The sequence below is a fragment of the Aotus nancymaae genome, unplaced genomic scaffold (genome assembly GCF_030222135.1).
Source record: "Aotus nancymaae isolate 86718 unplaced genomic scaffold, 86718_ANA_hifiasm-v0.15.2.pri h1tg000003l, whole genome shotgun sequence".
Classification (NCBI taxonomy): Eukaryota; Metazoa; Chordata; class Mammalia; order Primates; family Aotidae; genus Aotus; species Aotus nancymaae.
Window position 1 is genome coordinate 3,073,681 of NW_026988414.1, and position 16,050 is coordinate 3,089,730.

At 42.6% G+C, this 16,050-nt stretch overlaps 1 protein-coding gene across 2 annotated transcripts in view; it reads right to left on the reverse strand.

Annotated features, from left to right (window-relative positions):
• The window catches only part of NUP188 (nucleoporin 188), a 59,745-nt gene that overhangs the window by 27,104 nt on the left and 16,591 nt on the right, over nucleotides 1-16,050 (reverse strand). For both annotated transcript variants that reach the window (XM_064377276.1, XM_064377273.1), the window contains exons 5-12: nucleotides 15,563-15,643; nucleotides 14,517-14,561; nucleotides 13,499-13,591; nucleotides 13,257-13,376; nucleotides 6,691-6,902; nucleotides 5,885-5,999; nucleotides 4,122-4,322; nucleotides 1,861-1,950 (exon numbers count right to left, since the gene is read on the reverse strand). In XM_064377276.1, coding sequence (XP_064233346.1) covers nucleotides 1,861-1,950; nucleotides 4,122-4,322; nucleotides 5,885-5,999; nucleotides 6,691-6,902; nucleotides 13,257-13,376; nucleotides 13,499-13,591; nucleotides 14,517-14,561; nucleotides 15,563-15,643 — 957 coding nt within the window. The remainder of the gene's footprint in view (nucleotides 1-1,860; nucleotides 1,951-4,121; nucleotides 4,323-5,884; nucleotides 6,000-6,690; nucleotides 6,903-13,256; nucleotides 13,377-13,498; nucleotides 13,592-14,516; nucleotides 14,562-15,562; nucleotides 15,644-16,050) is intronic.

Here is a 16,050-nt window from a genome sequence, read left to right on the forward strand (position 1 = left end):
GTAGAGATGGGGCTGCATCATGTTGCCCAGGCTGGTCTTGAACTCCTGAGCTGAGGTTATCCACCGGCCTTGGCCTCACAACCTGGGATTATAGGTGTGGGCCATAGTGTCTGGCCCTAATATGTTAGTATCAATCTTCCAGGTTTAAGGCCAGGTCAAAAGTAACCAGAATTCTCCCAAAGTACAGAAAGACCAGCCTGGCCAATAGGGTGAAATCCCGTCTCTACTAAAAACACAAAAATTAGCTGGGCATGGGGGTGCGTACCCCTGTAGTCCCAGCTGCTCGGAAGGCTGAGGCAGGAAAATTGCTTGAACCAGGAAGCAAAGGTTGCAGTGAGCCCAGATCATGCCACTACACTCCAGCCTAAGCTACAGAACGAGACTCCCTCTCAAAAAAAAAAAAAAAAAAAAAAAATACAGACCAGGCACGGTGGCTCACTCCTGTAATCTCAGCACTCTGGGAGGCCAAGGTGAGTGGATCACCTAAGGTCAGGAGATCAGGACCAGTCTTGGGCAACATGGTGAAACCCTGTCTCTACTAAAAATACAAAAAAATTAGCCGGGTATGGTGGCATGCACCTGTAATCTCAGCTACTTGGGAATTATAGGCTAGGTGCCCTAGCTCACACCTATAATCCCAGCACTGTAGGAGGCCAAAGGGGATGGATTGCTTAAGCCCAGGAGTCCAAGACCAGCCTGGGAAACAGAGTGAGACCCTGTCTCAGAAAAAAAACAAACAAACCCGGTGCAGAATACTTACTAGCACCCACAAATGTCTGGCACAGATGTACTACAGAGTAGAGCAATGAGGTTACAAAACAGTATATATTTGGGAAGCCGAGGTGAGAGGATCACTCGCATCTTGGAGTTAAGACTAACCTGGGCAACATACTGAGACCGTGTCTCTTAAACTACAAATAAACAGCCAGGTGCGGTGGCTCACACCTTAAGTAATCCCAGCACTTTGGGAAGCCAAGGTGCGCAGATCACGAGGTCAGGAGATCGAGACCGGCCTGGCCAACATGGTGAAACCCTGTCTCTACTAAAAATACAAAAATTAGTCAGGCATGGTCACGAGTGCCTGTAATCCCAGCTACTCAGGAGGCTGAGGTAGGAGAATCACTTGAACCAGGGAGTCAGAGGTTGCAGTGAGCCAAGATCGCGCCACTATACTCCAGCCTGGCGACAGAACAAGACTCTTGTCTCAAAAAAAGAGAAAGAAATAAACAGAAAATTTAAAAACAGTATATCCATTGTCATTCCATTTCTAGGGAATTACTATATTTTCATATATATATATGTATTTGGAAAAGGGAAAGGAATACACCAAAATGTTAACAAGTTATCTTATATGAAAGGACTATACTTTTTTCTTTTTATCACTATTTTCTGACTTTTCTATAATTAACACCTGTATAATAGTAAATGAAAACGAGGCCAGGTGCGCTGGCTCATGCATGTCACCCCAGCACTTTGGGAGGCCGAGGCAGGCTGATCACTTAACATCAGGAGTTTGAGACCAGCCTGGTCAACATGGCGAAACCCTGTCTCTACTAAATATACAAAAATTAACCAGGCATGGTGGCAGACGCCTGTAATCCCAGCTACTTAGGAGACTGAGACAGGAGAATCACTTGAACCTGGGAGGTGGACATTGCAGTAAACCAAGATCACACCACCGAGCTCCAGCCTGTGGAGGATTCCATCTCAAAAAAAAAAAAAGAAAAAGGTAAACGAAAATGGATGGCAGTAAATAAATTAACACATGAGGTAAACAATGTCAGATCCAATGGGGGTATTTTGTGGACTTGATTGCAAATCTGGGCAGTGTAGACAGCTTCATGGAAGCCAGACACTGACCTGCTGATTGCCCAGTGTGTGCAACTCCAACGAGGTCAGAACGAAAGACAGCAGTCCATAGACACACATGCATGCAGTGCTGGTGGTGCACTAGAATGGAAAAGGAGTCAGTGAATCATTCTGAGTAATATAACTCTTCCCCAGATGCAGCATAATCCTATCGCATTCATATATTCTTTATAAACAAATGGGAAGAAAATCTGAAGCTTCATAATTGCCCTAATTTAGTTACAAGATCAGGAAGACAAAGGAAGAAAACAGAAAGCAGGAACCACAAGTATTACAACAAGGTCAAGAATAAACTCAAAAAAGAATTATTGCCAAAATTATCAAAGTTTGAGTAAGGAAGAATAAAATCATATCCAGTCTACAGAAAAAACAGTGGTAACAGGAATGGATATAGCACCTGAACTGCTACCAAGATAAACCAATCAGTGACAACAAGTGGGGACTGCTGGCTGAGTTTTCTTTTTTTTTAAAATAGGCTTTGTTTTGTAGAGCAGTTTTAGGTTCATAGGAAAACTGAGGAGAAAAGTACAAAGATTTCCTATATATCCTCTGCCTCCACACATAAATAGCATCCCACTAAAGCAGTACAATTGTTACAAGTGATGAACTTAAATTGGCATTATTATTATCACCCAAAGTCCACAGTTTACATTAAGGTCATTCTTGTGTTGTACATTGTATGGATCTGGACAAGTATGACACGTATCCAGCATTATAGTATTATACAGAATAGCTTCACTGCCCTAAAACTCCTCTGTGTTCTACCTAATTCAGCCCTCCTGCTCCACTAGACTGTTGGCAACCCACTAGTCTGTTATAATGCCTCCATGGTTTTGCCTTCTCCAGAATGTCACGTAGCTGGAATCATACACTATAAAGCCTTTTTAGATTTTTTCTTCATTTACTAATATGCATTTAATGTTTTCTCCATGTGTTTTCATGGTTTGATGGCTCATTTATTTTTAGCAATATATAAATATTCCATCATCTAGATGTACAACAGTTTATTTATACTTACTAAAGGACATTTTAGTTGCTTCCAAGTTCTAATAATTACGAATAAAGCTGCTATAAAGGTCTGTGTGTAGGTTTTTGCGTGGACATAAGTTTTGAACTCCTTTGAGCAAATACATACTAACCAAGGAGTACAACCGTTGAATCTGGCTGGGTGTGGTGGCTCACACCTGTAATCCCAGCACTTTGGAAGGCAGAGGCAGGCGGATCACCTGAAGTCAGGAGTTCAAGACCAGCCTGGTTTCACATGGTGAAACCCCACCTCTACTAAAAATACAAAAATTAGCTGGGCGTGGTGGCAGGCACCTGTAGTCCCAGCTATTCGGGAAGCTGAGACAGAAGAATCACTTGAACCTGGGAGGCGGAGGTTGCAGTAAGCCGAGATTGTGCCACTGCACTCCAGCCTGAGCGACAGAGCAAGCGAGACTCCGTCTCTAAAAAAAATTAAAAGGGCCAGACGAGGTGGCTCATGCCTGTAATCTCAGCGCTTTGGAAGGCTGAGGTGGGTGGATCTCCTGAGGTCAGGAGTTTGGGACTAGCTTGGGAAACATGGTGAAACCCCGTCTCTACTAAAAATATAAAAAATTAGCCAGGCATAGTGGCACGTGCCTGTAATCCCAGCTACCTGGGAGACTGAGGCAGGAGAATCGCTTGAACCCGTGAGGCAGAGGGTGCAGTGAGCCAAGATTGTGCCACAGCACACCAGCCTGAGCGACAGAGCAAGACTCCATCTGAAAACAAAAACAACAATAACGAAAAATACACAAGCTCACTAAACCATGCCACTCAAACCCCAACATAAGACTCAAGAGAATCAAGAGAATTTCTAATTCATCTTGTTACAGTTGATTAAGTCCCCTGAAAATGACTTCTCCAGTCAGTATATCCAAAGCTATCTTCCTAAGATATACTTTACTGGCAGAGTCAGACTCAAGGAGTTCAAACTCTATCTACCATTTACTGGCTATTATTGTTGCTTTGGGCAAATTACATCTCCCTGAGTCTCAATTTCCTAATACATAAAACAGAAGGACAACCCTTAACACAAAAAAGTATTATAAGGATTCAATAAGATAATGTTCATAAACATTACAAACAATGTCTGTTGATGTCTAAATGCTCTAGAAAGGTTAGTTACAACATGATCCCATTATCCACAACACCATTATAGCTGTTACATTATTATAATGCTTCTGCCGGCTCACTCCCATGTTCACCACCCAGAGTCTTAAACTCACATCATTTCCCCCACTTGCAAGTGACTGCAGTAATCGGGTCAAGTACTGGAACACATTCAGCTGGATGGCTATGCCACCTATCTTCCGGACCACATTGCTTGTCTTTTCTGGGTTTAAAGTGTGACGGAGGAGAGCCCAGGCCAAAAGCACTGGGGCATGATGTGGAATGTCCCCAAAGGTCAACATTAAACGGTCCATATCCTAGCGAGAGAAGAAAACACATCTGCATCTCTGAACAGAAAGCCTCAAGATCCCTCAACCAGATTCTTCATCATGCTCAATAAGCAAGCCATAAAGAGTGGCCTCACTCTCTCATTCTGGTATTTCGCTCTTAAACCCCCAGCCACCAAACTAATAAACCCTCGATTACTCTTCCTTTTACCCACAAAATTTGTCTACTAATTTCATGTAGTTTTACGATTATAAAATGCATGTTCAAATGGACACTCTTTAGAAAATTTATCCTGCTCCTTCTAGAACTTTCTATGATCTCTCTTCATTTTCTATCTTTCTAACCATCTCATCTCAATGTTTTTCCCCTTTCCTCTTCCTTCACAGGCCTCCTAAATACAGACCATCTCCAGGGTTTTCTCCTTGGGTCTTTTTTGTCCTTGTAGCATCTCCATGAATGAATCATTCTCAGATTCAATTATCACCTTGGTATAGATGACTGACAAATCTGAGATTTCCTCTAGGTCTAATCAACTGTTTAACATTGTAGAGGCCGAACACGGTGGCTCAACCCTATAATCCCAGCACTTTGGGAGGCTGAGGCAGGTGGCTCACTTGAGGTAAGGAGTTCAAGACCAGCCTGGACAACATGGTGAAACCCCATCTCTACTAAAAACATAAAAATTAACTGGGCGGGGTGGTGTGTGCCTCTAATCTCAGCTCTTCCAGAGGCTGAGGCACGAAAATCGCTTGAACCTGGGAGGTGGAGGCTGCAGTGAGCTGAGATGGTGCCACTGCACTCCAGGCTGAGTGACAGAGCAAGACTCTGTCTCAAAAAAACAAAATAGGCTGGGCACACTGGTTCACGTCTATAGTGCCAGCACTTTGGGAGGCCGAGGCGGGAGGATCACATGGTCAGGAGAGCGAGACCATCCTGACCAATATGGTGAAACCCTGCTTCTACTAAAAATACAAAAATGAGGCTGGGCACGGTGGCTCACTCCTGTAATCCCAACACTTTGGGAGGCCAAGGCAGACAGATCAGCTGAGGTCAGGAGTTCGAGACTAGCCTGACCAACATGGAGAAACCCTATCTCTACTAAAAATACAAAATTAGCCGGGCCTGATGGAACATTCCTGTAATCCCAGCTACTCGGGAGGCTGAGGCAGGAGAATCACTTGAACCTGGGAGGCAGAGGTTGCGGCGAGCCAAAATCGTGCCATCACACTCCAGCCTGGGCAACAAGAGCAAAACTCTGTCTCAAAAAAAAAAAAAAAAAAAAGTAGCTGGGGGTGGTGAAGCATGCCTGTGATCCCAACTACTCAGGAGGCTGAGGCAGGAGAATCACTTGAACCCAGGAGGCGAAGGTTGCAGTGAGCCAAAATCACACCACTGCACTCCAGCCTGGCAACAGAGCAAGACTCCGTCTCAAAAAAACAAAACAAAACAAAAACATTGCAGAACCTCCACATCACTGAACGTAGAATTCCCCAACACTGAAAATTTTATGCAGAAGAGTTCAGAAATTAAAAACATACTACTAACTTATAAACCATCTGAAAAAAAAAAAAAGAGGCTATTCCAAGTTCACCTGACAAATAAGCCCATCCTGGGCAAACTGGTGCAGTTCTCTTCGGTCATCCAAAGCACACTTATGCAAGGACTCAATATCCATGCCCTCCACCAGGATGAGGGCACTGAAGTAGCTAGAAAGAAAAACAGTATCACTGTGTTATATACCCTGTTCTGAAACTCAATAGAGACAAACGTGAGACATAAGACACTACGATATCAAAAAAACCTACTGGGCCAGGCATGGTGGCTCACTCCTATAATCCTAACACTTTGAGAGGCAGAGATGGGAGGATCACTTGAGGCCAGGAGTTCAAGACTGTTTTGAACAACATAGTGAGACCCCATCTATACCACACACATAAACACAAAATCAGCTGGTATGTATCTTTGCTCACAGAGTGACCAGGCCCCCAATTGTGGATATATCCATGGTCATAAATATAGAAAAAACAAGAAATTTGAAGACCACAGACCTGAAAGAGAACAGTGAGCATATATGCCTTATTACCACTATCCTGTTAGCAGTTGCATAGTGCCTGGCCTACAACAGTTGTTCAAGGAATTTTTGTTGAATGAATGGATTAATCCCTTAGATGAAGACAGTCAGTAAAAGAGATTACAATACTCATTTTGAGAGAAGAGCACGTCCTCTCTCAATCCCAGTCTTTACTCCCTGCATGAAAGGGAATGTGGCAGTACACCTATCTATATCCCCACCTGTTAAGTGAAAATTATACCAACCCCCCACCCATTTACGTACCACTATAGTATCAATGCTGTAAACACTACAAGTTCTATGATGTTCAATTCACTCATACTTACCCAATCCGATCTACAAACGGATCCATAGTCTCATCCACCAGGTGCCTATTGGTCTGCCTACTACCAAATCCTTGCTCTTTAAACATCTTGGTTAATACAAGTAGGTCACTGGGTGCCATCTCAAAGTATGCATAATAAAGGAAAATAATTTCTAGCAGCATGGACTGTTCCCGAAGGCACTGAACAAACCAGCGAGACACTTGGCGCTCTGTCTGTACAATCAACGAAGAAAAAATGGGAGAGAAATAACATGAGATTAAAAACAGTATTTAAAAACCATGCTTTAAAGACAGGGTCTCAATCTGTCACCCAGGATAGAGTGCAGTGGCATAATTATGGCTGGCTGCTCAAACTCCTACACTCAAATGATTCTCCTATCTCAGCCTCCTGAGTAGCAGCTAACACTACAGGTGCAAGTCACTGCACCTTGCCAATATTTAATTTTTTTCTAAAAGACAGGTTTTTTTTTTTTTTAATAAGATGGGGTTTCACCATGATGGCCAGGCTGGTTTTGAACTCCTGACCTCAGGTGATCCACCCACCTCAGCCTCCAAAAGTGCTAGGATTACAGGCGTGAGCCACCACACCTGGCGTTTTTTGTTTTTTTTTTAAGAGACAGGGTCTGGCTGTGTCAACCAAGCTGGAATGTAGCAGCACAATTATAGCTCATGGCAGCCCCCTACACCTGAGCCTCCCAAGTAGTCAGGACTAAAATCAAGCACCAACACACCTGGCTCATATTTTTTTTTTTTTAATTTTTGGGAGAGAAAGGGTCTTGTTATGTTGCACATGCTGGTTTTGAACTCCTGGCTTCAATCAATCCTACTTTGGCCTCCCAAAGCACTAGGATTATAGGTGTAAGCCACCGTGCCCAGCCAACCAGTATATCTTTTCTTTTGAGAGAGAGTCTTATTCTGTCACCCAGAGTGCAGTGGTATGATCACAGCTCACTGCAGCCTTGACCCACAGGGCTCAAGTGATCCTCTTGCCTCAGCCAAGTTTTAGCCACCCAAGTAGCTAAAACTATAGGTTAGGACCACATCTGGCTAATTTTTGAAATTTTTTGTAGAAATCAGGTCTTGCTATGTTGCCAGGGCTGGTCTTGAATTCCCACCTTCACCCCCCAAAGTGGTGGGATTACAGGCCTGAGCCACCACACCCAGCTGCAACAATATATCTTAAAAATTATCTCCTGTAGCCAACAACAGTGGCTCACACCTGTAATCTCAGCACTTTCGGAGCCCAAGGTGGGTAGATCACCTGAGGTCAGGAGTTCAAGACCAGCCTGGCCAACATGGTGAAACCCCTTCTCTACTAAAAATACAAAAAATAGTTGGGTGTGGTGGTGCGCACCTATAATCCCAGATACTCAGAAGGCTGAGGCAGAAGAATCGCTTGCCCAGAAAGTGGAGGTTGCAGTGAGCTCAGATCATGCCATTGTACTCCAGCCTGGGTGACACAGTGGGACTCTGTCCCAAAAAAATAAAAAATAGAATAAAAATTATCTCCTGTAATAGTATATTAAAAATTTCCCGAACTAGCAGGGCAGCTCATGCCTGTAAGCCTAATACTTGAATACTTTGGGAGGACAAAGTGGGAGGATTGTTTGAGGCCAGGAGTTCAAGACTAGTCTGGGAAACATAGCAAGACTCCATCTTAAAAATTAGCCAGGCATAGAGGTGTATGCCTGTAGTCCCAGCTACACTGGGGCCTATGGCAGCAGAGTCGCTCGAGCTAGGGAAGTTGAGGCTACAATAGGCTATGATCAGGCCCCTGCACCCCAGCCTGGGTGACACAGTGAGACTCTGTCACCAAAAAAAAAACAAAAAACAAAAAAAACACAACTCCTTATTTTTAATTCCTTTTTATATGTGCATAATAATTCATTATGTGGATATGCCATAGATTATTCAACCAATCCCGTCAATATTTTTAACATGACATAGTATTCCACTGCACATAAATGCCATAGTTTATTTTACCTACTTACCTGGATGAACATTTAGGTTATTACCAACCTCTTGCTAATAAAGTCATGCTATCCAAAGGACAAAACAACCAGACATTCTTTCCAAGTGGACAGGGTACAATCACCAAGAGAGATCATAGGGTAGGCCATAAACCATGAGACAGTAAATTTAACAAGACTGAAATGACAAAGAATGTGTTCTCTGATAACAGAATCAAATAAAAACACTGGTAACAATAAGATGTTTGGTCTGGTCCACACCTGTAATGCCAGCACTTTGGGAGGCCAAGGTGGTCAGATCCCTTCAGCCCTGGAGTTCAAGACCAGCCTGGGCAACATGGCAAAACCTGGTGCATGCTTGTAGTCCTAGCTACTTGGGAGGATGAGGTAGGAGAATTACCTGAGCCCAGGGGGTCAAAGCTACAGTGAGCTGTGATTGTGCCACTGCACTTCAGCCTTGGCAACAGAGAAAAAAACCTGTCTCAAAAAAAAAAAAACCAAAAAAAAAAACCACCACCATATTTAAGAAAAACATCCAATATTTCGACATTAAATCCAGAGAGCCTCACTCTGGGTGACAGAGTGAGACTTCCATCTCTCTCTCTCTCTCTCTCTCTCTCTAACACACACACACACACACACACACACACACACACACAAATCAGTTAAAAAAAAGAGAGAGGCCCAGCATGGTGGCTCACGCCTATAATCATAGCACTTTGGGAGGCCAAGGCAGGCAAGATCGCCTGAGGTCAGGAGTTCCAGAACAGCCTGGCCAGCATGGTGAAACCCTGTCTCTATTAAAAAATACAAAAATTGCTGGGCGCGGTGGCTCACGCCTATAATCCCAGCACTTTGGGAGGCCGAGGCGGGTGGATCACGAACGAGGTCAAGAGATCGAGACCATCCTGGTCAACAAGGTGAAACCCCGTCTCTACTAAAAAATACAAAAATTAGCTGGGCATGGTGGCGCACGCCTGTAGTCCCAGCTACTCAGGAGGCTGAGGCCGGAGAATTGCTTGAACCCAGGAGGCGGAGGTTGCAGTGAGCCGAGATCGCACCATTGCACTCCAGCCTGGGTAACAAGAGCGAAACTCCGCCTCAAAAAAAAATAAAATAAAAATACAAAAATTAGCCGGGCATGGTGGCAGGCGCCTGTAATCTCAGCTACTAGGAAGACTGGGTAAGAGAATCACCACCTCACCCAGCCTTTCTTTTTTTGAGACAGTCTCCCTCTGTGGCCCAGGCTGGACTGCAGTGGTGCTCAGGCTCACTGCAACCTCTGCCTCCCGGGTTTAAGCAATTCTCCTGCTTCAGCCTCCTGAGTAGCTGGGATTACAAGTGTGTACCACCATGTCCAACTAATTTTTGTACTTCTAGTAGAGACAGGGTTTCGCCATGTTGGCCAAGCTGATCTCGAATTCCTAACCTCGAGTGATCTGCCCACTTCGCCTCCCAAAGTGCTGGGATTACAGAAGTGAGCAACCATGCCCAGCTGGTCTTTTACTTTTTGATTCACAAGAATTCTTTCTTTTTTCCTTTTTTTTTTTTGAGACAGAGTCTTGGTTTTGTTGCCCAGGCTGGAGTGTAATCGTGCGATCTAAGCTCACTGCAACCTCTGCCTCCTAGTTTCAAGCAATTCTCCTGCCTCGGCCTCCCAAGTAGCTGGGATTACAGGCGTCCACTGCCACACCCAGCTAATTTTTTTGTATTTTTAGTGGAGATGGGGTTTCACCATGTTGGCCAGGCTAGTCTCAAACTCTAGACTTCAGGTGATCCGCCCACCTCGGCCTCCCAAAGTGCTGGGATTACAGGCATAAGTCACTGTGCCCAGCCATAGGAATTCTTTCTATCTTAAAGGGTATCAACCCTTTGAGACATGAGTTTGTCTTAATTTGCTACTCCTGGGTCTATTTTTTTTAATGACTTCTGAGTTACCTTAAGAAAGTTTTCCTGCTCTAAATACACACACACACACACACACACCACCACCCCTCGTTTTCTTTTAGTACTTTTACAGTTTAAATTTTCCTTTTTACATTTAAATCACTAATCCATCCAGATTTTCTTTTGGTAAAATGTGTAAGATGGAGATACAGCTTAATTTTTCTCCATATGGCTATTCAGCAGTTCCAAAACTATTTATCAAATAATCCAATGCTTCCCCACTAATTTGAAATGACACTTTTATCATATATTAATTTCCAATCAGTATTTGAGTTTACATCTAGACATACATGCTATTCAATAGCCTATTTATTCACGAGCCAATTCCATGTTTTACATTATTATAGTAGCATTATCTGGTACAGCTAATTTTCCTTCACTATTTTACTTTTTCAAAATGTTCTCAGCTATTCTTATTTTTCATATGAAAATTTTTTTTTTTTTTTGAGACAGAGTCTTACTCTGTCACCCAGGCTGGAGCGCAGTGGTGCAATCTCGGCTTGCTGCAATCTCCACCTCCCGATTCAAGAAATTCTCCTGCCTCAGCCTCCCACGTAGCTGGGATTACAGGCATGTGCCACCGTGCCTGGCTAATTTTTGTATTTTTGGTAGAGGCGGGGCTTCACTATGTTTGCCAGGCTGGTCTTGAACTCCTGACCTCAAGTGATCTGCCCGCCTTGGCCTCCCAAAGTGCTGGGATTACTGTGCTCAGCCCGGTGTTTGAGTTTTTATACTCAAGAACATGGGAATATAATGTGTCTTTTCCATTGGCCTTTTTTTGGAGCATCTCTTGCACAGGCTGGAGTCCAATGACATCATCTCAGCTCACTGCCTCCCAAGTTCAAATCTCTGCCTCCCAGGTTCAAGCCATTCACCTGCCTCAGCCTCCTGAGCAGCTGAAACTACAGCCGTGCATCACCACGCCCGGATATTTTGTTTGTTTGTTTGTTTTTTGGTGAGACAGAGTCTTGCTCTGTTGCCCAGGCTGAAGTACAGTGCCATAATCTCAGCTCACTGCCACCTCCACTTCCTGAGCTCTAGTGATCCTCCCACTTCAGCCTCCGAAGTAGCTGAGACTACAGACAGGTGCTATCACACTCATCTAATCTTTGTATTTTTAGCAGAGACAGGGTTTCACTATGTTGGCCAGACTAGTCTCAAATTCCTGACCTCAAGTGACCTGCCCACCTTTGCCTCCCAAAGTGTTGAGATTACAGGTGTGAGCCACCATACCCAGCCAATATTTGTATTTTTAGTAGAGACAGGGTTTCACCACATTGGTCAGGCTGGTCTCCAACAAGTAATCTGCTTGCCTCAGCCTCCCACAGCGCTAGGATAACAGACATGAGCCACTGTGCTCAGCCTCAGTTGTTTTCTTTTATACCTCTTATAGTACTTTAAAGTTATCTTCATTTAGATATTACATCGTCCTAAACTTACTCCTGGGAATTTTATGCTTTTATTGCTGTTTCATGCTTCTGACTGGAAACTTTCCAAGACGACAGAGATGCCGTATGTACAAATGGGCCCTTGTCATTTATTAAATATTTTTAAAGTAGCTATATTTTTCACTAATGTGCTTTAATAAGCATGTTTTATTTTCAAAACAAAAAAGGTCATGCTATAATCTACAGATGCAAATTGGTTTAGAAATTAGGATAAAATAGGCTGGGGCCAGTGGCTCACACCTGCAATCCCAGCACTTTGGGAGGCCGAGGCAGGTGGATCATGAGGTCAAGAGATCGAGACCATCCTGGCCAACATGGTGAAACCCCGTCTCTACTAAAAATACAAAAAAAAAAAATTAGCTGGGCATGGTGGTGCATGCCTGTAGTCCCAGCTACTTGGGAGGCTGAGGAAGGAGAATTGCTTGAACCCGGGAGGCAGAGGTTGCAGTGAGCCGAGGTGGCACCACTGCACTCCAGCCTGGTGCCTGGTGACGGAGTGAGATTCTGTCTCAAAAAAAAAAAAAAAGGAAAGAAAAAAAGAAATTAGGATAAAATAATCAGACTAGTGTCACACACTAAGCAGAAAATAACAAAGATGATGAAATATTAGTTTCAGAATTCTATTGGCCACTAAACAAATTTTAGTCAAGAAATGAAAGTAAAGTAATGGGATTAAAAATAAAGTCAAAGTCAGAATTAAGTACCATTAATTAATGTCATCAATATTTTGACTTATATGACATGTTTAAACTTTTCCCAAAAATAAGAATCTAGGCCAGGTGCAGTGGCTCATTCCTGTAATCTCAGCACTTTTAGAGGCCAAGGCAGGTGGATCACCTGAGGTCAGGAGTTTGAGACCAGTCTGGCCAACAGAGTGAAACCTATCTCTACTAAAAATACAAAAAATTAGCCAGGCGTGGTGGCGCATGCCTGTAATCCCAGCTACTCAGGAGGCTGAGGCAGGAGAATCACTTAAACCCAGGAGGCAGAGGTTGCAGTGAGCTGACATCGTGCCACTGCACTCCGGCTGGAGCAACAGAGGAAGACTCCATCTCAACAAAAAAACAAACAAACAAAAAAAATTAAGAATGATAATCTATAAGTTTTAAATGAATGAATGAATGAATAATTTAACTTGTAGCTCTATAAGCAAGGGTATACAATTCTCCTAAGAGTTACAGGAGAGCACAGTAACTACAAACCATGAGATTTCCATGTGTCTCCCAGGTTGGTGCTTCAGTTTTATAAAGCTCTTCAAACTGTTGTCTGTATTTTGAAACAAGCTCCTTTTCCAATTTATCAACACAGTCTGCATATTCAACCTTTAAAAAAAAAATCAAGAGTTAATTATATCTAGAATAAAAGGTAAATATTCAAATAAATATTAATAAAATTATTAAGATGATACAGGGTAAAGAGAACCAAGAGGACTAAACAAGCTTACCCTATAGGGATGTCTTTCATCTTGGAAGTAAGTGAGAAGGTGTAAGACACAACGAAGAATACAGGTTCTTTCTTCATAATAATAATCTGCAATCTGAGGAACCCAAAGATTAAAAATCAGTTACTCACCTTTGCATATAGGAAACTCAAGTTTAAATTTATTGAAAATCTTTTTTTTTTTTTTTTTTTTTTTTGAGATGGAGTTTTGCTCTTGTTACCCAGGCTGGAGTGCAATGGCGCGATCTCGGCTCACCGCAATCTCCGCCTCCTGGTTCAGGCAATTCTCCTGCCTCAGCCTCCTGAATTTATTGATAATCTTAAAGATGTGGATGGTAAAGTCCAATTTGTATAAATAAGCAATCACAGAAATGCAAACATACTGAATTAGGCCAAAAGAAAGCAAAAGACTCATAAACCAGGATATACAGGATGAAAGGGATTATTATTTAATAATATACACAAGTTTCCAAAAGTGTTTTCTAGCATGATTTCTCAGAGCATTCATGTAGCAAACATTGCTATCAACTGGCAGGCCAAACACATACAAATATAAAAATACCACCGATACAGGTCCTAATTGCTTGTAACTAAGGTACTTAATTCTCACTAAATATCAAATAGGAAACTTCCTCAGAAGTCACAAATTCCATTTTAACACGAGATCCTAAGTGAGAAGGTCGCTGGAGAGGGACTGAAGAATAAAGAAATAAAGAAATATGAATTAATCCTGTTGGACTTAGAAAAGAAATACGAATTAATCCTGTTGGACTTAGACCTAGAGAAAAATATCCATGAACTAGTTCTCACCACCAGTAGTAAAGAATCCCCTTGGGAGAAACTTCTCTACTTGGCCCAGTGGATAAAAGCATCGTATCACAAATGAGTTCATACGTTTCTTCATAAAGACCTCCATGCTCATTCAACAGAAGAATCACAAGTCAGCAATGCTCAGGAAAATGAGGTCAAGAAGCTGTCACTCAATTTCACATAAAAGAATAGAAATAGTGACTACTACTGACCTTCAGGATTAAGGCCTGGCTCCGCCTCTCATCTTGCAGTACAGTCTGAAAAGAAAAACAGAGGAGTCAAAAGGCCATCTTATAGGCAAAACTCAAGTAACAAAAGAAAACAAAAAGTAACAAAAAGAAAACAAAACTAACAAAAAGAAAAAAGATACATACTTTCACTTCATCCTTCAAGGTTATAATTGCACATTTGTTTCTATATACACTTTACACCTTATTTTTTACCCAAATGTACCCAAACCTGTTTTCAAATCCCTCCCTCTCTCCTCTGGCCTCAGTCATCATATGTAAAATGAGGGGCTGGGCAGGCTAGAAATTCTACCAAATCCTTATCACCTATAATAGCCCAAGATTCTATGATTAACGTGCCAATCTTTAACCTCTCCACTCCCCTAAGTATGAAGACAGATCTCAGCTTATGTGTATATATATATATTCTTTATTTTTTTAAAGAGATGGGGGTCTTACTCTTGCCCAGGCTGGAATCTAGTAGTGCAATCACAGTTCACTGCACCCTCAAACTTCTGGGCTCAAGAGATCCTCCTGCCTCAGCCTCCCAAGAAGCTGGGAGTACAGGCACAAGCCACTGCACCCAGTTTACGTTTTCTTTTTTGAGATGGAGTCTCGCCCTGTCGTCCAGGCTAGAGTGCAATAGCACAATCTCGGCTCACTGTAACCTCTGCCTCCCAGGTTCAAACGATACTCCTGCCTCAGCCTCCCAAGCAGGTGGGATTATAGGTGCCTGCCACCATGCCCAGCTATTTTTTTTTTTTTTTTTTTTTAGTAGAGATGGAGTTTCACCATGTTGGCCAGGCTAGTCTCGAATTCCTGACCTCATGATCCACCTGCCTTGGCCTCCCAATGTGCTGAGCTTATGGTTTTTGTTTTTAGAGCTTATGTTTTTTTGCTTTAGTGTTTCCTGAAGATGACTGTACCTGATCACCTACCACTGATAAATTGGTGCCCAAACCCTACATTATCTAAAATCAACAAGGAAAAAGGATAAAAGCAGCAGAAAGAAGCTGACATAAACCACAAACCTTTAGAGAGTCCCGAGTACCCCTGTAGTCCTCTTGCAGGTAACATTGGAGTAACTGCACACTCTGTTCTTCATCAAGACCCTGAAACACAGAGATATTAAGTGAGGAACAGCCACTTCAGCTCAGAAACTGCACACAGGAGGCCAAGTATTTAAAGATTTGTCTTCTACAATGAACACAGAACTTGAATAAACAAAAATGCTTCCAAAGATTTCATACAACATAACAATTCTGACTCTAATAGGAAAAGAAAAGAGCCAATCACTGCCATACAATTTGTGTTACAATTAAATGTACAAGCCAGAAACACAATGCTTATTCACCAAACACATTGATACAGCAAGTAGGTATGATGTGAGCTTCCAAAATGACAAATTTAGTCACCTTAAAGACCACCACATGTGTGGTGAAGAAAACCCTATGATATGCAGTAAATGGATCAGGCAACTTTGACTTGTGACGTTTAGGGAGAAGAGTTGCAACCTGGG